General features: G+C 40.1%; 1 protein-coding gene across 1 annotated transcript in view; it reads right to left on the reverse strand.

Annotated features, from left to right (window-relative positions):
- Nucleotides 1-205: 205 nt before the first annotated feature.
- Nucleotides 206-22,421, reverse strand: part of LOC124214285 (uncharacterized) — a 75,842-nt gene continuing 53,626 nt past the window's right edge. Inside the window, exons 4-6 of the mRNA XM_046616527.2 lie at nucleotides 3,738-3,880; nucleotides 2,689-2,820; nucleotides 206-2,603 (exon numbers count right to left, since the gene is read on the reverse strand). Coding sequence (XP_046472483.1) covers nucleotides 2,453-2,603; nucleotides 2,689-2,820; nucleotides 3,738-3,880 — 426 coding nt within the window. The 3' untranslated portion in view covers nucleotides 206-2,452. The remainder of the gene's footprint in view (nucleotides 2,604-2,688; nucleotides 2,821-3,737; nucleotides 3,881-22,421) is intronic.

The following is a 22,421-nucleotide window of genomic DNA, read 5'->3' on the forward strand; positions in this document are numbered from 1 at the left end:
ACTTGAGTTTGAATGTATCGGCATCGTTGTGCGTCGATGAAGCAAATGTGTTGCTCGTGCTTCTTGTTGCGTTCCATTCTGTACGGTATATTACACTTGTAACAATCGTATCGGTTAAATATACAAATGATGATTAAAGAGCAAAAACAAATCGAAAACACGGAACAAAGTAATATCGAAAATTGTACAATAATGATACATAATATATATTTTTTTTACTATCAACTTATGAGATTCTTTATACAATTTCATATTACCTTTCTATCTATAATATAATATATAGTGCTTAAAATTGTTGGTTAAACCTTAAGCTGCTATAGTAATACAATGAATGCTCTTGCATGCGATAACTCATGCCTCACATTTTGCGAAACACGTATACGTAGGGTATTATAACATAATGATTGTTTACGCCTTATATATATATATGTATGTATGTATATATATATATAGTTAACTTGACACATGCATGTATATCAAATTTATTACAGTATAAAAGCGTAGAAAACACATTTTGTACATAAATCTATATTGATCCTTGTACATATTGTATGTATATTGTATATATATATATTACTAAAAAGTTACACGACTCCTGCTCAGCCAATGTATATAATATGACATATATGTAGATTCAGCGCGAAATACACAAATTTCGTTACAGTCCATTGCGTAATTCACTTATTGTACATTAGATTCGTTTCTGACACCATTGTCAACGGTTCAAAAACCAGTTGAGATTATTACGAATTTGAGAAAATCAAATTTCAGCTTTACGTCAACGAGCGTTGAACACGAGCCGATATATTACTCGCTAGAATTTGATTACAATGAATGGATATACATATACTACGATTTTATATTTTATAGGGGGGTTACTTGGGGCTTCGATAAAACATGAAAGAAATACATTTACATACATACCTAAGAAGTACACTAAACTTATAATGCTTTAGCGATGAAAAAATATCATAATCGAATTTTCTCGCGGAGTAATTGGCGAATAACTATAATACGAATAATTTTGGTTCCAGCCTTAACTTCTCGAGATGTGATAAAAAATGGAGAAAAGAAAGAAAAATAAAGAAACGTAACATTATATTAATTAGCTCACGATTATTTCGGCCGGACCTTTATCGTAATCACGAGATATGTTTAGTATTATAGCGGTTCCAATAATTGTAGAATGCTTCATTTGAAAAATACATATATTATAATAATATTACACCTAACATGATCGTACTGCAAAATATAACCTACGGATTAAATATTAAATTAATGAAGGTGCTGGTTAATGTTTGATTAAATACAATTACACGTAAAAGGCCTTAATGAGTAACGATATAAAAACGTGAAATTTTTAAGACTAGGCTCAATATCCGAACAAGATTATCCGGATTATTCGTTAATTACAGCAGTATTACGGCGCTTTGTATGAAACCATCCCAACGGATGAATTTTTCTGACACTCGGATGACCGGGGTGCTAAGCTGTCGATAATTCATTCATCGCGCTCTTTCTGAGATAATTATTTCCGAAGTAATTCGAGCGCCGGTACTGATACATTACACGATATTATTCGCTTATTGCGTGAATTAGGATTTTACCTAGACGAGACGTGTATTATAAGTCATTGAAAGTATACCATAAATTTCATACGTTGCCTGATTAGATTGTTCCTGAATTTTTTTCACTTTTCGTAATCAAATAAAAGTTATCAAGCTGCTGAGAACAAGCATTTCATGATATCGCATGCTTCTTGTGAAATTTTTCAAAAAAATTGTGCAACAATACGCCACAGTTGTGAAAATATTCTTCCGCAAACTATTTTTTTTCATTTCGATGATTTCTTTCAAGTTCATAATAAATTGTTACCAGTTATGAGAAATCTGTTCGAACTTTGTCAAAGGTTTCCTAATCAACTTTCCAGCATATTGTAATATTATTTTAAAATCGACACGTCAATCGTCGGTAATTCTTTCCACAGAATTCCTTGTACAGACTTATGCAGGTTTTCTCATCTTGGGTACAGTGTAATTTTCGTACAGTATAGTAGTAAACGAGATTTGGTCGATGATTCACTGGTATGAAAATATTATATAAGTATCAAATATCCGTCCTACATAATACAAAAATATCGTAAATTAAGGCTTACGGCACAAACGTTCCACAAGGCACTGACAATTAATGGCACCATAATTCGTTCGCGTGATCATAAATCACGTTACGCTTCTTTCGCTATTTAATTTTTTTATTTTTATTTATTTATTTATTTTTTTTATTATTTTTTACTCTATTGGCACAGTTGTTTTCACGGTAATAAACTGCCGGCTGTAACGCGCTAAGACAAACACATTCACGGATGAAGTTCGGCTTTGTTTCTATTTTTTACTTCCATTGCACTTCCATTTCTTATTCCCTTTCAGAAGCCTTTCAGGCGTTTATATCGGCATCAATGACTTCGGTATCGATTATCGGTGTGTCTCTTGTTGTAGTAATTCGGTTGGAAGAATTTCTCCGTTTTATGGGGACATCGTCCCTGCTTTCTCATGTACTCCCCGAAATCGCAGGGCGGCAACGAGCAAATGTCGTTTTGAATGCACCTGCAAAACAATTGCGAATTATATCCAATGCGTTTTCAAGTAAAACAATTTTCAACAATTTTTCGCATAATCACAACCAACTAACCATCGATCTTGTACCGAGAAATATTCCTTTCCTCGTCTGATTCGTACGCAGTCCATCCGATTATCCGGACAATTGCATTCGCATTCACCCTCGGGCGTTATCTTCGGTGCAAAATGCGAAGGGCACTTGCATCTGTGAACGAGAAACTTAATGAACGAACGCATTTCACACCCCAGCTTCAATCTTAATTTTATTTGAGAAAAAAAAAAAAAAATCTGTCGTGTTATTCAAATTGTCAAATATTCATCGACTAGTGCAAGAATGAAAGTAAAAAAAAAATAGGTTCGAACGGAAAGAAAATGTTGCACCGGCCTAATATCACGTGGGCGGTGTTTGTTAGTTTTTACCGTCATGTTTATTGGGTTAGGATTAGTTTCGTCGGGTTTTTAGAGGATAGAAGCTGGATGCGGAGGGACGAACGGACGGAGCTATGAAAAAAACTACCAGGTAAAAACTTGAGAAATTAAATTGTTACGAGGGTCTATCGCACGTAATACAAGACATAGATCGTGGTTATAGTCCCGTCAATAACGATAAATCATTCATCGCCGTGAAGTACGGGGGGGGAGGAATGGGTGCATAAAAAAATGAGAAAAACATTATCGTACGAAACGAGTGTTTACTGTAGGCACGTAAAGATTGTACGATCATCGTAGAGATGCGTAAAAATTATGATATTAATTTATAGATGAAAAAAAAGAAAACTGCTAAAGCGTAATTGTTAAGGGAATGATAGTATCGTTTGGTGAAAAAATGCTTTTTTATTCTTTTATGGTTATTACAACGTGTTTTTTTTTTTTTTTTCGTTTTTTTGTTATATATATATTGATATATTTTTTATAAATATATATTCACATCGCTAATATATATGGTATATATTTGCAATACAATTTGGTACTTACTATTTTGGGATAAGAGTTTAAAATAAGATAAGAATTTTATTTTTCACGACACGGATTGCGATTACGTGGATTCGAAATAACACCAATTTACGTATCCCATGAACGTAATTTATTATCTTATCTGCAAACAAGGAAAGGGAGACTCACGATTTTTTTGACTTTTGTATATTCGACGGAGGTTTTTGTCCCGTGTCTCTTAATCTCGGATCACTCCTGGAGCGGCATTCGCACTCGGTGTGATTTTCGAACTTGAGTTTTTCCACCTGCGTACGTCCTCCTATCACCGAAGCCTGCAACAAATTGGAGAAAAATAAAAAAATTATCAGCTGTACTATCAATAATTTTCTGCAGAAAAAATGGAAAGAAATGGTCTTTCAAGACCGACACTAGGTGAAATTTTATTTCGTTGGGGGTAACTAGGAATTTCCTGTAAATACAGATAAGATTATGGTAAGAAAATGAAAATGATCAATCTCCGTAAATCAACGGTAAGTATAATTATATCCTGGTTAACCGTAGAATTGTACCACGGGTCAAGTTTGAGCAACTTCTGACTCCCGCGCGTGTGAATAATGATAATATTTGTTGCTTCATCAATCGGGCGATAAGCATCAAACATGCATGCAGCGGCAACTCTGACCTCGCGTGCCAATCCGAAGTCGCAATAAGCCCGGTATAAATTCCGGAATAGCGGATGCAAGTATCCGTAACAGAGCCGATAACGTGCGTTACGCGATAGGTGTTCAATGTTCATACGCGCGCGTGAGACGGAGCTTTTTAACAATGGCCTGCAGCGGCGTCTAGCGGAACGAAATGCGGGAATTGCAGCTCGGAGGGACGGCCGTCAATCAAGGCTTCTGTCAGTGTCAATTTTATTTATGGAACCCCCCGGCAAGGTGCGGTCCATCCGACGTTACACGTCACTCGCTCAGCAATGTATGTCTGGTCTCTAATTTCTTTCATACTAATTATACACATAAGTTCGTACATGCGAGCGTAATTTACGAAATTTGAATTTACTGCTGTTCTCCCGACGAGAGAACGTCGTTGCGGGCAAACGAAGAAAGCTGCCGGGACGAAGAACAAAAGGAAGAGAAAGACGAAGGGCGAGGCCTTGCATCGTCAGTTCCAAGTTTCGAACGGTTCGTTAGTGTTGATTGTTAATTGAGACGTAGAACGTCGATCAACTTCTCCTCGTCTTAATCAATGCAGGACAAAGAGGCTTAAAATTCCGCCCACGTCGAGAAGAGACTCCCTGGTGCAAATTACTCTATGAATTTCTATGAATATTACAGTTTTGTTCTGTTTAATCATGAGAAACTATTCCATTGAATTACGGTGTAGTTTATCCATAGATTTTCATTATACTTCTAGATTAAGTGCGAATTTCTGGCTCAGATTTTCGTAGGTCAACGTAATTTTGGTCTGCTTAATCGAAAGAAACTACTCCGTTCAACGACGGTGGTAATTTGTCGCAGAATTTCTTTTTTACTTTCTCCAAAATATATGTGGAACTATTTCTCACGATACCAATTGTAGATCTTCATCGATATTCATACTTTTCTGCCAAAATCTCCGTAAAACTATTACGTTTTTACGAAACTTGCTTATTTTCGTGAATTTTCGTTATGAAACAACTAAAGAAAACTACGATTCCTGACGAATTTTTACGATTTCCCATTTTTCCTAATTTCTCATAAAAATCATTTTCACCAGGTCTACGAACTTCGTCGGGATTATGGTCAAGCTTCTTTTGCCCATGTTAATTCGGAGCAGATTCAGCCGAGAAATCTTTCCATCGTTTTACACCTGGAAAGGACAATTTCGTCCCACGTCCAGCAAGCACTCGAAGAAAGCAGGTTCTTCTCAGCTCTTTCCCCGCCGGCCACGTGACCGTCGGATTGCAAAATCCCGGAATTTTGGTCGAACGTAGCAGGTGCCGAGGGGTGCGTAGGCGACTCGGCAATTCCGAGTGGAAAAACAAGACGATACTATCCCGTATTTCGATGCTGTCGTAAAAATGTCATATTTTATGATCGTGTACCAACACGAAGGAACAGAGCGCATATCCGTGCGGAACCGATTTCTGATCATCAATTTATTTTTAATCTCGAATCCGCTTTAATCGCTGTTCCGTTACAATCGCCTTTCGAACTTGTACCAACCAGTGTGCAGGTTCACGTGTATTAACATGACCCCTTGACCTCTGCCCACGACGGAGTGAAAGGAGCTCGAAACGGATCGTAATATTTTTCAATCCAGTTGCAGGTCACGCTGAAAATTATTCACTACTTTTGGATCTTCGTAATATTCGTCGACAATCACTACATGTTGTCAACCGATCCCCACCGTGTCGAAACCCTGCGTTTACAGCTATCGAGCGTAATTAAACACGCGAAGAGACACGCGGGTTAACACTTCGTGACTCGTGTCACGGGCTGCAGGGGATCTTTAAAGCTGCGGTGATTCTCGGACAGGTTTTCCACTCACTTGCATAATTCTGACAATTTACAACAGTGTTCTTGGCACGCGCGAACAGCACCGATCAGCCTTCCTGAACAACCGCCTCGATTCCTTCGCTCGAGAATTCCACGATTGAATTTACCCGCCCAGGTACGAGACGTCGCTCGTACGTAACCAAGTCTCATTAGCATTCCCTCGTCTTTGCCTTTCCTCTTCCTTGATGCTAGAAAGATATTCACCGACTCCCAACGTCCCACACCATTCCGAATGAAATCGTCGATCCGACTTGTTCCGAATGTTTACATCGTTTATTTCTGCTTTTCATTCAACTTGTTATAAGAATTCGTCATACGATTTTTCGTTTTTTTCTGAAAACAGGGTGGCGATAGACCGGAAAAATCAGGAAAAGTCAAGGCAAAGTCAGGCACTTCGTAAATTCAGTTAGGCGTTGACTTTCGTAAATGGTATTGTTCATTTTCGAATTATTTGTGTGAAACGAAGCAATACCACGTGTTTCTTACATCCAAATTTATATATTCAAGGTACACAACTTCTGGAGTTTTGGTCATAAAAGCTGCCCAAAATTACTTGATTTTCGTGGGAAAACGTCGGGAAATTCGGAATTTTTTTTATGGGGAGAAGTCGACGAATTTTCTTTGAGCAAAATTGTCGCCACCTTGCGAGAATTCCTTGACATTTTTGGAACAATTTCAAATTTGAACATTACCTTACCTTCTTACCGACGGTCCACTACCCTGTCTCACAATAAAATTCCATCCAAGACTCGACTCTACCAAGAGAAATTTTGATGCCAGTCCAAAGCTCGGCATGGAAAGCACGAACACAGAGCGTGCAGGCTCGGCCCTCTTTCATCTCTCGGTAATTAAAAACCAAGTCGCCCCGTCATCAGTCTGAGGATTCAGCGGCGGTCAGCGGACTCAAGCCGCCGTCGCCTGCCACTCGAAACACTCCCACGCGATGATAGATATACGTATAAAGTAAGTCGGTACCGGGACCAGGTCTAAGCAGCTCGGAGGCTGCGTAACAATGCATATCTGTTGCCCGTTAGCGTTGAATTTCAGTTCCGCATGCCGTACGAAAGAGAATTTTCTCGCAATTAGTGTACCTTTAACCTAGGGAGCAAAATTTATTCGTGTTCACGCAACTCGGCAGACGCGTCAAAAGCTTCGGAGTATACTTTGCGACGATAAGACGAGGGCTCGTTTACGATGAGCTCGAGGTAACCGGAGACCCGATATCCAATTGAGCGTGCGTGGATTGTTGTGTCTGGTCTCAGCCATCTTGATCTAGGTATGGATAATTGCTTCGTAAGGGGCGCCAACAATACCGATGGAATATTGTAGTATAAATCCTCCCGATACGCGAACGCTCCGAAAATATTTGTCCGTCAAGTGTGCAAGGCAGTGCCTACGCATAAGCTCGTTTTTGCAATTGATCGTTTCGAGGAATGATCAGCGCATGGCGTAAGAATTCGCATTCCGAGAAAATGTGAAAACGCCGTATGAAACTGCAATTGGCAAGGCGAACGGCACTTGGCACAGCGAAGTTAACGAATGCCAACGGTCAAGTTTGGACACCTGCCCACTGGTTGTTCGGTCAGTGTCCGTAATTTTCGTTTCGGTCTTTACGAGGGTATTTAAATGATTTAGAGATTTGTTTGCGCTTGTATTCTTTTCCCCGATAATTTGACGCCTGGTTTGAGTAACGACCTCGCTTGCCCGCAGGTGCAGGAGAGGACCCTAAAAGAGTCGAAATTGGCCGGAAGGTCGATGCAGCGCGTTAATTTAACGATCACTTCGTGTACAGATCGCCTGAGGCGAAACCGCGAAGGCTGAGAGATACGTGTGCAGGTATAATCTCGCCGCTCGTACGCGTCGCTTAAATCTCGATAATACGAATCAGATAAACGATTATAAAAAACTTGTGCAAACGGAGGCGTCTCGTTATCGGATTACCGGCAGCCGCCTTGGGTTTTGTGTAAGTTTTCCTCAAAGTTAGAGTATGCACAGCGCGATTCGACTCGAGCATGACCAATTAATCGTTTAACCCTTTGAGTCATACTGCTAAGTATTCTTACCACGGGTTCCAAAAATTCGATGGCGGATCCAATGTCGTAGACGAAAATTTCAAATTCGAAATCCAATCAGCCACCCCAAAAACCCGTGCGTAGAATTTTTTGACCGTATTCGATCAAATTTGAAATCTTCTTCTACCATATTGGATCCGCCATCTTGAATTTTTTAAATTTGATTTCAGATTCGTAATCAGCGACCCCAAGAACCATAGAATACCATGTTGGTCTAAAAGTTGGCTCCGCACAACAATATTTGACTCAAAGGGTCAAGTTTTTCCGTTAAATTTTCGATGGTTTGCAGGAGAAAAACTGCATTGATGATCGCGGTTTTACTACCGTGCGGAAAAGGCACCGGGTTACGTTCCGGACGATCATACTTTTAGACCGCAAGGCTTAGAGAGCGCTACAAGTTAGAGTTAGACTATAAGAACGTATGTAACACGTGTGTGTCTCTCGACGAGGCATGGAATAGAAAGGCGCAGTGCAGGATGAATTATTCGCAAGATCGTATCGCCACGAATCATTTGTATATTTCAACGTGGACCGCTGTATCACGAGCCTCCAATGCACTCCAAGAATCTATAGACGTACAAAATATATCAATATGTGTACCGTGCTGTGGAACTCTCGCAATAGAGCTGCCTGCGCTCACGTCTAGGTTTAAATACACCTGGACACATACGTTCGGGTTGTAAATAATTACCTCGATCGCGTAATTTGTTTCGCAACCTCGAGCGGTTGAACATAGTGTCAAGATTTGGTATTTCACACGATGCTTTTGTAATATATTACATAGACGGAGCGCAGTTTCCTTAGTGCAAAGTGTGTTATACATTCATTTAGCTAACACCGAGCGATATTAGTTTTACAACAGTTAGACACTGGTCGCACGGATCCGGACAATTAGCGTACAAGTTAGACGATACGTCAATTCCCGGGTTTCAATTGATGCGGATGCCAAATCGAAAGCGATACATTTTTTCTTTCATTATAGGTAGAGAAGAAGTCGCACGCCAAAAAAGTAATTAAAAAAAAAAACTAGAAAAATAATGCATAAATAAAAAACTAATCAGGTTAGTGTTATTGAATCAGCAGAAAACGGACTGTCGACGATTGCCGTATCGTCTAACTTGTTCGCTAATTGTCCAGATCCACGTGACTAGTGTCTAACTGTTGTAAAACCAATATCGGTCGGGTCTTATCCGAATGAAAATTTCTCAGAAACTCTAACAAAACGAAATTTCGAGATGTGCAAGGCGATTTCTGGGTCAGAGACTACAGCTGCGATCATACGTGTCACAAATCAAGGAGTATCGTATAACCTGCGGCTACATACGAGGGAAGATTCGATGATTGGCCGTCTGTCCACGGATCTATATTATTTGCATGATTACGGAAGCTGGAATGGGAGGCGGATTCCAGTCATTAGAACCGGCGTGGTGACTCCTCATTTCGTCTTCGTACTTCCATTCGGTACGACTCAATGCCGTACGGTATAACAGGTATTATAACATAGCGAGGTCGGAGTGACAGGGAGCGGAGCTACCGTGAACTAATTGTATGCAAACAGGAAGTGAAATTTTAATAGCCTCTAATTGTCGAATTCATTGCGTATTCTTCGGGCGATTTCCTTTCCTCCTCGTGCCAAACGGAGCGAGAACTTATCGAGGCGTGCCTGCGGCTAGACGTCTTTAAAGACGTGTCGCTGTTACACTGTGTAATTACATTTTCCCGGGTGCCATTGTACGGCCAGATAATACAGGCGATCGGAATGATTGATCACCTCCGATATTCCACCGAGGAAAAAGCTCTGCAAGCAAGCCTCTGATTCTCGGTTAAAAGGTATATTCAAAGAGACGTTTCAGGGTTTGGTTTAGTTTGAGGTGGAGACACTGCCGTGTTTGGTTGCGGAAAACAAAAAATAAGTTGTATAGTCATTGCTAGCCTCATTTGCAACGATGTTATTCCCCCGGCACTGCAAAAGCGGTTCTCGAAGAATTAATCTAAAAGTCGATGACGCCGAAGCTAAACCTGTTCCGAGGATGAGACAATGTAAAAAACGAAAATGAGTCGGACACGACGAGAAAAACGCACGGGCTGAAATTCTCTCAATGAAAATGACAATGCTGTACGAATTCTTAAACTCCACGATTATTAATTATCGCATTAATTCGCGAAACTTGTGAGACGAATTTGAGCACTTGGTTAAATTTTTAACGCAAACTCCATTTTATTTATTTTCACCGTCTATATGGTCTCCGATTGAAATATTCCATTCAATCTCGATTGAATATTTCGATTCGTGAATGGTGAATACATATTACGTAGGTACGAGTCCTCAAACTGCAATAAAAATTCATCTTCTTTAATTTTGATAAACGATCGTCGAGAGGCGCAATTTTAAAGGAGCGGCATCGGGCGCGTTCAATAGGTAATAAATATTGGTTAATGCGATCAGATATCGGGGTACAGGTATGGGTATAAGGTATATAAATGCGAACGTAATACCGGTATCAGACCCACCACTAGCATTATCCTTAACTTACGGCGGTTTTCAACCTCGAGATGCAATCCATTGTGCACCGGCGTCTCCTTCACGAGCATTTTCGATCCATCCTTTATTATACCTACAGACGGAGGTGCAGAAGGACGAAGCAGCAGAAGGAGGAATAAAAAGTTAAAAAATTGATCATTCATTGCAGTCATCCCGATGGTTATTACATACGAAAGTAGCAATTCGTATCGGTAAAACACTACATTATCCGCCCCTTTGTGGGGATGGAAAGTAGAGAGAAAGAGAGAGAGAGAGAGAGAGAGAGAGAGAGAGAAGAAGAAAAAATCAAGTATGGTCGAAGACCGCGGCTGATGGTTTTATAGCGGACGGTATAACTGGTAAGTAACCGAAACCGATAATTTGTAATTAATTGGCGAATAAATCGCGATGGGACACGTCGTGTAAACTAAAAGAAGCACAACGGCTGAAAAAAGAGAGAAGAGGGAATGAATTTCGTCGCGGACATGCTAATTGCAGGTCTGATCGTTGTCTGTAATTAATCTCGAAGACAGAGGAATTACAGGGTAATTCAAGACGCGGCGCGGGATCTTCAATTTGCAATTGATTATTTATCCTCGAAGCTACAATCCCGAATTGAAATTGATTTGTAAGGTTCTTAAGGTCATGTAGTACTCCTACGTTTACCGGCCGAGCAAACTCACCCCCGTTTCTTCTTATGTTAAAGACTATACATTTTTCAAAAGATTTTCGGGATACGAGTAATTTTCCTGAATTCCGCTACAAAGAGCGACGCACCGTTGAAATTTGAATTCTATCCGTTCGTTTGTTTATTTAATACAGGAAGAAAAGGGGTGATTTTGCTCGGTCGGTAAAGGTAGGAGTACCAAATGACCTTAAGGTTCTCGATGGTATTATATTATACAAAAATATCCCACAGAGGGAAAACATCGACTGAAATGTTTCCAACCATTCTCAGTTTCACAGTGTCCCGTATATGCATTGACAATTACAAACTCGTGACCATTTTTCAAGCAACATGAATTAAAGTTAATTTACCGTGTATATAGGCTAATATAAATTAACTAATTTGCATAGCATTAGCGATAAGCAGAGACACCAGCATACGATGATGGATCTGCACCCTACGTAAATTTAATACGACAAGAGATGTAATAATTTCTATATGAAGTCAATAAATACACAGATAAATAAATAATTATGGAAATATAGGCAATCGACTGTCCCGCAAAGTGCAATAATTATATAAGGATGCAGTCGATGACTAACGACCTTTTCGTACGGGTTGCGGATGGATAAGTATTGTATGGTAGCCGTAACGCTGATGATTACGCAAGGCGAAATAGTCGAGGAGGATGCATTCATCCTGCCGCAGGTCTCTGGATGTGCATATAAACAGCTAGCAGCATACTTCGCTCTAAGCTGCGGTAGGTCAATGGCCATGTAGAAGTGCAACTGAAGTCCTGAGACAAAATGTGCACCGTGGTCGTATCATTAAGTCCGTCTTACCGCCTTGTCCCATCAATCTTTCTTCTCACGCGCGGATTACCCCTCAACTTGGATTATACAGTGGGTACCTATATATGCCTGGTGGACGTATTGGTAGTAGTGTTACAAAAATGCAGTGTGAAACTTATCCCAGCGTAAGGGGCCATTCAAGTTTAGCTAACGAGTTTTTTTCAAATTTTCGCATTTCACCCCTGGTGATAACGATTGGTATAAACCTTTGTTTGTCTTGCCAACTGCTGTTTTTTAACGTTAGCTAACACTTTTTGAAAAGTTTATTATCGATTCGTTACCTGGGAATGGCAGAAATTCTATTTATTAAATATTATTAATTATTCATACACATAATGTGTTCAGTGAAACGTGAATTCATTATTCATTGGATGTAAATACATCATGTATTGTCTTTCTTCTTAAATGCATGCAATAAACTTTATATTTGCCAAGATATTATTATTGAAAAATTCATCTATTATTGACACCTCTTTTTACAGAAATTTTTTCATCATTCTAAAGCAAAAAGAAAATACATTCTTGTACTAGAGCAATAATATTTTGAAATGCATGTTTTAATGGAGAAATTGAATGTTTAGTGTCTCAATCAAATATATATAGTATTTTACAACTGATATATACGTTAATGTTAGCTTACTACTACTATAGGGTTTTTCGAATTTACATTCTTTCAACAATATTCTTCTCGTAGAAAAATGATTTGCACATCCGCATATCATTCATTAGACGGCATTGCTTGTCTTACGTGGCTTCTCATCGGAAGCAAGGATACAAAAGGGTAAACACAACATCTACACATTATAGTCCTCCTTATACACAGTGATTGAAGAGAAGAAACTTCTTATTCACTATAGGGTAACATTTGATAACGTTTGGGCGAATGGCCTACCGCTGTTCCAGCGTAAGCTAATACACGAATGGACCCTAACTTTGTTTGTTTGAGCAGTACATCATCGTAAAAAAGGAACTATTTTCAAGCAATTATCGTAAATTGTTATGGGCGGTTATTTTAATCAATGAAATTCTTCGATAGATTGTATGGAATTTGTAAAAATTATCATGAGACCTGATAAAGCGAACGATATAATTGGACGTGAGTACTTGCAGCGGCTGCAACTTAAGTGCGACCCATAATTCGTATCGACTATTAGCTTGTGGGTACTAAATGGTTTATTGGTTTAGGGCTTACCACTTGTATCGACCGATCGGTATATGTATAAGAAGGTTTTAAAACCGACGATTCGAACTGGTAGAATATATATTTCGCCTGCCTGTATAAGCAATCAGGTTATATATATATTTCATAATTGATCGATTGTTTCGTCATTTTTCGACCTACGTTCAGTTTATTCTCATCGTTCCTCGAAATCTGAAATATATTGTACACGTATAAACACACAACTTATTATTTTCTACATAACTTTCGACGCGCGGGTCGTTTCAAGTCTTTTCATTATATCACCGACGGATCACGAGGATAAAAAATGTTAATTAGCGTCAGCGATAATATTATTCCTCCTTATTATGCAGCATGGGCGTCTGACCGCACTGTCGTTAAAAAGCTACCAAACTGAAAATTTTATATATAGAATCACAGTCACGCCCTGAGTTTAGAGTTAGATAGTTATTTCTATCGGTGATTTAGCACTCATGCCTAATTCGCTTGTCACCATCATTTCTATAAACTTATCGCCTGTTACAAGTCTGATAATTTATCAGCTTCAATTTTAAACGTTACAACTGTGCCTGCCTTATATTTAATCGTCTTAAGTTTCTTTTTAAAGAAAATGATTCGATGCGAACTTGAAAAATTTATTTAAATCTTCAGAAGCGGTCAGATTTAGCAGATATTTTGATTCAGAGAGAGCTACCTCCAAAAGAATTGCCCACGTTTCAGTCAATGCTAATTGTCAGGGGACTTGAAAGTCTCGCACGGTTAGTTGTAGTTTACTGTGAATGAATCCGACAAGCTGCCTACTCAGTTTTGTACGCCGAGCGTGGCCGCAGAGTAATCTCCGAGTCCTCGGGAATGGACAGTTGTTGAATTGCCGTTCATTGTAAAGATCGCAGAGCGTATAGGGTTACAGTCATGGTGACTCGCGTTAGCTCAGCATTATACTCAACTCCTAACATCTTATGATACAAGTAGTCAACCGTAAAAAAAAAAAAAAAAAAAACCTCGATCCGTCGTGCTGAATTACGCTTATCAAATTTCCTGCATACTCGGAGCGATACCGTCGCGGTTTTACCGTCAAAGTTACTTTCCCGGTGTTGCGCTCTGGCTCAGCAAATGATTGAACCTCTGAAAGCCAAGAAATGTAGCGAATTCTCAGCTCGGTGAGACAGGCAGCTGTGAAGAATGGAGAATTGCGGCAGTAAACAGTCGGAGAATTCCCGTACGCGTGTGTTTGGAGAAAGGCTGATTAGCCCGCGGAGTCTCACGCGCTGTAACCGGATTTATTTGTATATTGACTCGAAGTTGGATTTCTCTCGGCACATCCTCTTCACATTCTCTCTCTCTCTCTCTCTCTTTCTTTGCAACCTTTTTTTTTATATACAGAATAGATCATTAGAAACGGATTTTATAGAAGATGTTCGCTTGCTAGCCAGACAGGAAAGGTGATTTACCGCTTCCGATTATCTTGCGGCATGCACAAATACCCCGAGTTCTGAACTGCACTCAAAGTAATGAGAATAATACCAACCAATGAGTAAATATATACTTTCTCGACGAGGCATCGTTGTGCCAAATTGTTCGCGAAAAATCATATCGCTGCAAGTATAATTGATTTTCGATCTTCACCTTCTCTTTTGAATTGTATAAATCAAAGTATTGGCTGACAATGAGTCAAAAATCAATACTTTCGATTAATATTATTACGGTATAAATTCGCACATTCAGTGCAATTTATATGAGATGTTAATACATTCGAATACTACGAAAAAACGGTTATATTATCAATGTTTCGTTTTAAATATACTTTCGAAATGGTGTAAAAATCTGGCAGATTTGATCACCTTACCCAGAAGATTATTCTCCAAAAGTTCGATAAAACAGATTTCGATGTTCTGCAGTATACTGCAATTCTGGCCAGCGCCATTTTGAGATCGCGTCCTCTCCTCTTATTTCGGAACGCCTAAATGAGGTGTAAAAAAAATTGCCTCAGGACGCGGCTCACGCGGCGCATCGTATCGCGATGAGCGGAGAAGCCGGAGCACCTCGTTCTCGCCGTGGGGAGAATTCTGATGTGATTTTTGAGGCGTTATGGAAATGGTCCCGGATGCGCGCGCGTTTAGCTTAAAATGCATGAGTCCGCGAGGCGATGCGATCGGGACCCGAGACGTCTGGCGACGGCGTGGGTGTTTGCCATTATGTACCTGACACCAGGGTAGCAGAGATACCTCCTCAGTCGCTCGCGTGACTAGCGCTGAAATCCTCCTTCCCACTTTCCCCGCTACGCCCTCCTTCCGCATCGAAGTCAAGAGGAAGACGAAGAGGCCTCGGTGGAGGTGGCGGAGGTGAAGGAAAAAGGAGAACGTGGGCGAGCGAGTCGACTCGACGCGCCGGGGTTTGAATCAATTTGCTATTTAGCGACCGGCACGTGAACTCCGGACACATTCTTATGACACATACAGTACCCGGGACAAGGGATGCACGTCAATATATGTATACACTAGGATCCTGCTACCCGCATCCAAATTTGGGTAATGATATGAAAATTTTATTCAGATTAAACTCAAATAAAGAATTATAATATCTGATCTGATCTGATCTAACCTAATCTAAAACCTAACCTAACTTGACCTAACCGAATTCCTAACCTTACCTAACCAAACCTAACTTCTATTTAACTGAGCCGAAAACCTAACCTAACATCTAACCTAACTTGACCTAACCCAGCCTCCTGACACTCATCACTGCTCGTATACTAAAAAATTGTACGCGTTTTGTCCCCGTTTTTTAGTTCGTCTACGTGGCGCTGGTAGACTTTTGACACGCTCGCTGACCGCGCGCAAGCTTTTCAGACAACTACTAGCGCCACTAGTGGTGGAGATTGGCGGCAGAATCGAGGGACATTTTGCGAATCACTTTTAGCAGCGTGTGTCAGGGGGCTGACCTAACCTAATACCTAACTTTACCTAACCAAACTTAACTTCTATTTAGCTGAGTTTAGTCAGCATTAGCATAATAGTGTGATTCCGTTCCGACTTGACTTACAAATATCGTTATATATCCAAAACTGTTGATATGGTTGCATCGAAATATAGCCTAAGACTTGGCCAGATGTTGTAATTGTCTACAGAAAAGAACGAATTAAAATCGGTTCAGGAGTTCTGGAATTATGAGCGATCATGCGTCAGAAAGACTTTGAGTTTTACGTATACGAGGTGTGTTCAAAAAAAAAACGGGAATTTTGTAATTTTTTGTGTTGTATTAGTCCGATTCGTGCGATTTTTTCGTTGTTGTATTAGTAAACTTGTCTGAAAAGTTGCTGTACTGTGTTAACCATATTGGATATTTAGAAATGCCATATTATAGGTTTAGAAATGATAAATATTACCTATGGTAAGTCTGCTGTGAGTATAACAAGGGTTTACGAATGGTATTAAGCGTTACTAAGATGGTCGTAAAGTCGTTGAACATGGCGGGTGTTCCGGACGTCCCAGGGCATAACGAACCGATGAAAACTTCGAAAAAGTGAAAGAAATGATTATGAATGATCACCGATTCACAATCACCAAAAGCAATTATGTGTTTGTTGGGATATTTAACATTCCTAAAACTTTGCTGCACTTTATTCCATTCTCATAGCAATAATTAATGCAAATTTTGTGATCCATTTTGAAAATCACTGATCCTACCAAAACACATGTAACCTTTTTGACAGCTGACTATAGATTAAATATTAAATATGGCTAACACTGTACGGCAACGTTTCAGACAAGTTTACCAACACAACAACGAAAAAATTGCGTGAATCGGAATAATACAATTCGCAAAATTACAAAATTCCCCGCCGTTATTTTTTGAACACACCACGTATACAGAGAAGAGATACAGCGAAGGTCCGACCGCCACCGTTGCGAATTGGTTTAAAAGCCGCGTCGAATTTGTAATTCCGGGTGCCCGCTGGGGTGATTGATAAAGAAACTTGAAGCAATTTCGGGGTTTCACCGGCAATTTCAGAAATAAGGCGGTTTGGCTAGCTATTTATAGTCTTGACTGCACAGGCTTACACTAACCTACCCCAAGGTTTGAAAGAAAAATATACTCTCAAGCTAATGCCTGACGACTTGTGGGATTATAGAAATCCGAGTCTTTTGTTGCTCGTCCGTAAATATATACAATCGTGATAAGACATACGCGAAGTATCGAGTTCCCGGTCTACCTACGTTATATTACACTAAGTGACTAATATGTAAGATAAAATGAATAATAAACGACTTGAAAAAAAAGTTATTAATCTCGTAACAGAGTACGCAGGTCTAATTGCTACCAACCTAAACCAAGCCAATCCAAGCTTAGGTTAGGTATACCCCTGAGAGTTATAAATTCCAGGGCAATCGCTTCCCGTTTCACCACATGAACAGAAGGAAGCTCTTCGATTCCGAGCACCTACATTACACTCTCGGTTTATTGCCATTGGTTCGCAAAGTTTCATGCAACTCCGCACTCCTATGCGTTATATGCACTTTGCGTTTATCTGTGTGTGCAGTCAGTGCCCGGAGAGATGCGAGGGCTGCTGCATTCTTTCCTATCGTACAGTCAACTATAATTCCTCACGGTTCCAGTATTCTTTCTCCAATTTCAAGCTTGAATAAGCAGCTGCTCACTGCAGTGCATAAGTAGACGCAGATATTCTCGAAATCCGTATTTCCAGATTCTGATCTACCTCGTATATAGGTATGTGCATGTATAACGTTGGTTCACGCATATTTGTAAGGATGAAGAGAAAGGATCGGGATTGTGCCACGAGTAAATTAATCGCAAGTTGGTCAGTATTTTCTCGTGTTTCTCTTTTTTCCTATCTTCAAAGGAGGTAATAATCTTTTACGTTTTATAACTAATTACGCGCATACCTGAACGCTGGTATACATTAAACGGCATTGATGCAGTAAAATTTCACCTACTTTGTGCAACGCTGCCACGGGACTGGTTTACATATTTATTTTATTCACTTTATAAATACGTTCTGACGAAGGGTACGTGTGTAATAACTTATTCATTTATTAATAAAAAAAATTTTTCCATTCTTTGCGGAATTAGTTTTTCGCGTAAATCACGACTCTCCGAAAATCAACTAAATACTCAGGATTTTGGTTCGAAAAAAGAACTTTCATTCCACACGCGATCTTTCAAGTACAACTAGTTTCAGTCACGGGATGCTACTTAGACAGGTTTCAAACACTTTTTTTTCTGACAAAAAAGATTCGTCCCGAAGAAAGTGCGGAGTACGAAAGATGGACATGATATGTATAGTTACCTAATTTTGGCTCACTGTCTCGTTTCGTCCAGTTATGGAAGGTGAGAGAATGCCCAAGCTTAACGAACTACGACCGACAAATCACTAGACCATTCGTTCACACTTCGTCCACTGTAGAAATGAATTCATCCTTGAACACGTACGTTGTATACGTAGATCATATCATTACCTTTTCTCCATGGATGCCATCCGTGTAGCCCGAGGTCTGGTCATGCTGTGCAGATCCATTAAGGCCATGACAATTAATGTCTAAATAACAATGGCGACCCTTGATCTCAGCTGGGAGCATTAATTGCCGGTAACGGGGCATGCGGCGTAAGGTGTCGGAGAGCGACACGCTATCTGTGTAAACGAGTTTCACCAGCGTGTATTTATCGACGGATTGATTAGACAAACGGACACACTGTGCAATCAATCCGTTTTCTAGGTAACTGTGATGCAGCGAGTTGGCTGGATACAGGGTGATCTCAGTTAAATATAGCATATTCAGTTCTATATAACTCTGATTCGTACACGACAGTTGTTTTTATAATTTATACCGTGCTAATCTTGACACCCGATCGTCTGTCAAAGAACAATGTTTCTTTTTTCTCTTTAATAGCTTTTTAATGGAAAATTTCCTCCTCGCTATGTTTATACCGAACGTCTGCGATAGTGGTGAGAGAAAAAAAAACGCAAAAAAAAAAAAAACGTACAAGACAGGCATATTTCAACACCTCGCAACACATTTTCTCGCGTGGTAGGTCTTGTTAGACAGTATCTACACAACGTACACAGTTATATTCCGTATCCTTTTATTAACAGTAAAGCCAACGTTTGCATTAAACTTGAACACGATCTCACTAGCGTCAACGTTACGGGAGCGGTTTGCGCGCATGTATAAAGTTGTAAAGCGCAACGTCCGGTGTGAGTCGTTGTTATGTTGGGGATACTTTCTCGAAAGAAGAATTTGCGATTCTGGCCGGATACTTGTACCGAGCAGTAAAGTTGTTTAATCGCCGGATATTTAGCCTTTACTTTGCAAAGGTCGAAAGGTCCGATAGAAACGGGATGCGTTGCACAAGCATTCCAGTGTTTGTAACATTAAAACAGGGACCACGTGTTGGCAGTTGCTGAAGAAATTTAGATATCTCTTGTCGGAGTTCCTTTTCTCTCCCACTGTATTCTTTTAATCACACCTGCAGTGATACAACAACTCCATTCCATTTGTTTCTCGTCGTTTTCTTGTCCCCTCTACATCGTCTCTTCGATGGAAATCGCACGTACCGCAATCCATACGAGCAAAGAACTTTATAAGCTGAGAGTGGAATTAATTCGTGTACGAACAGCGAGTCACAGACCCGTTCTGTGAATTCTACGGTGCACTGAAACTTTGCAAATAAATCTAACAACTTAACGAAGGTTATAATTTAGCCATATAACGATCGAATCATTGGTTGATCTTATTGATGGCTGAATGTGTTCTGGATAAAGAGCATGACAAAATTTTTCCTCCTCTTTCTCACACCCTTTCGATCTAATGTCTGCTCTTCAAGACTTTAGTAACAGAAAAATTGAAGCAGCTGCGTTTTAATAAGGTACCGAGTGAAGAAAAGGGATCCAAGATCTGACCGTCTTATCTTATCTAGCCGAGAACAATATTGAAATGATGAAAGAAAATGTGTCACAGCTACGCATAATGCATAATTTGAGGGAATGACTGCGTGAAAAGTGACAATGCTGTCTGGCGATAAACGGAGGAATAGGTATGCATGTCGGCCCAACCACGTGGAACACCATAGGGAACGGAACTCGAACAATACAGATGTCGGGCCACGATTCTTTTTTCGGTCCGGACCGAAATTATCCCGCTGGGGTTATTACGTCGTCTGGAAATGGCGCCTGCTCAAGGCGTTAAAACTGCATGGACGAGAGTCGCGAGGGAGTGCCGCAAATAGCCGATTCGCTCGGACACCTCGATGATCGTTGAACGATGGTGAACAAAGCGCATTTCATTTTATAGCCCGGCTTAGTACCGATATCGAAAGCCATAAAACTGGCGTTGCATGTCCGCAATCAATGTCACTTTGAGGTTCGTTACACGCTTGCTTCCTCGGGGGTAAGGCACATCTTGTTGGCACGGAAGTGCAATTATACGTTTCCTATGTATTTTTCGACGTCGAATGCAAATCCGACGTCAAACATTCAATCAAATTAAAAACAACCCGGAAAATGGGGTGAAAACGGGCGGAACTATCAACATTGTTTCAGACAGTATTCTTGAATAAGATTTATCTGAATATTTATTTTGAGTGAGTACGATTTTCGCCCGAGAATAGATGCGACCCCCAATACTATCTATGTGCACCCCTAACGAGGTTGAAAACTAGCCCTATGCATTGAATTTCATAAATTTAATGGCCATTCTGAGATCTCTGTTTCTCAAGCAATGAATTCCAAGCGTTTTTATTACACGTTTACTATCAAATTTCTCCGCTAACGAAAATAACAATTATAAAAAATTATGGATTTGCAGAAAAACTTAATCATTCCGAGGTTTAAGTATTTGTTTGCCGGAAAATGCGAAAAAATTCATGATTTACCTTGCAATATAAAAAAAAAATGACAAAAATAAGGAATGAAAAAAGAGTGGCTTCTGTGACTGAAAGGGTTAAGGAGAAACGCTTTTGTCGCTTGAGAATTGGATGACCAGGCGGTTCCCGGCCCGTTTCTATGAAAAATATTTCGTTCGTCTCCGCAGGGTGAACGAGACCTTCAAGGCTCGCAGGCTACCGTCTCGATGTACGCAACGCAGTGTGAGGCCCAATTTCACGTGGAGTTTTCTCCCTCCGGCGAGTTGAATCATCATTCTCTATACATCCTCTTTGTTACGCTTTTTAATTCTCATTTCACCGTGACAGAGACGTTTCAATGGAAGACTTCTCCGTCTCTCGTATCATGGAGTGAGACATTTCCCGTGTGGAAGTATCAAGCATGTTATCTCCGCATAAGGGAGGAGGGGAATGTGGAAAGTCACGATAGTAATAAGAACGGTGGCGTCAGCAGGTTATTCCTTTACGGGGAGTGAAATATGCTCACCTGACGAGTAGGAGCCGGGCATTTTGATAGTGTCGCCAGGGGTTCGAGAGGGAACATTTGTTCTCATCGTGCACGATAATTCGGATCTATTGCAAAACCAACTCGTCTATTTCCGGAGGCTGCACTGTGACTTTCCTCTGGAACATTTGTACGCAAACGATAGTGGAAAACAGAATTATATTAATGAAATCAAGAGATAACGGTTGGAATAAGAATGGATCAGCGGTAAGAAGAGATCGTTATCCAGGAAGGAATTCTTTGCCTCTCGGAACTCGCACGATCATTTGTGGACGATGTAGATATCGGATATATGCGATGACGGTTCAAGATAACCCGTCATGTCTATTATAATGCCTATGCAGGCTTTAAACGTTGTGCCTTACCACGTGACACGCATTTAAGGGGGCGGGGAGGTACTGCTTGGAGGGTCTAAAATCATACCTACTTATATGCGCCATGCCGCCATTTTGTTATCAATTTCAATGAAAAAATTCTAAAATGTTCTTGAAACTATAAATAACCAAATCCTTAAACTCAAACTAGTCCAAGTGTTTTCATTTTCTTTAAAAAAAAAAATTCCTAAAAACAGGTACGATTTTAGACCGTCCGAGCTGTATCCCCCCTTTAAGCATCACTTGGAGGTCCTCTGCACCAGG

This window comes from Neodiprion pinetum, chromosome 3 (genome assembly GCF_021155775.2).
Source record: "Neodiprion pinetum isolate iyNeoPine1 chromosome 3, iyNeoPine1.2, whole genome shotgun sequence".
Taxonomy (NCBI): Eukaryota; Metazoa; Arthropoda; class Insecta; order Hymenoptera; family Diprionidae; genus Neodiprion; species Neodiprion pinetum.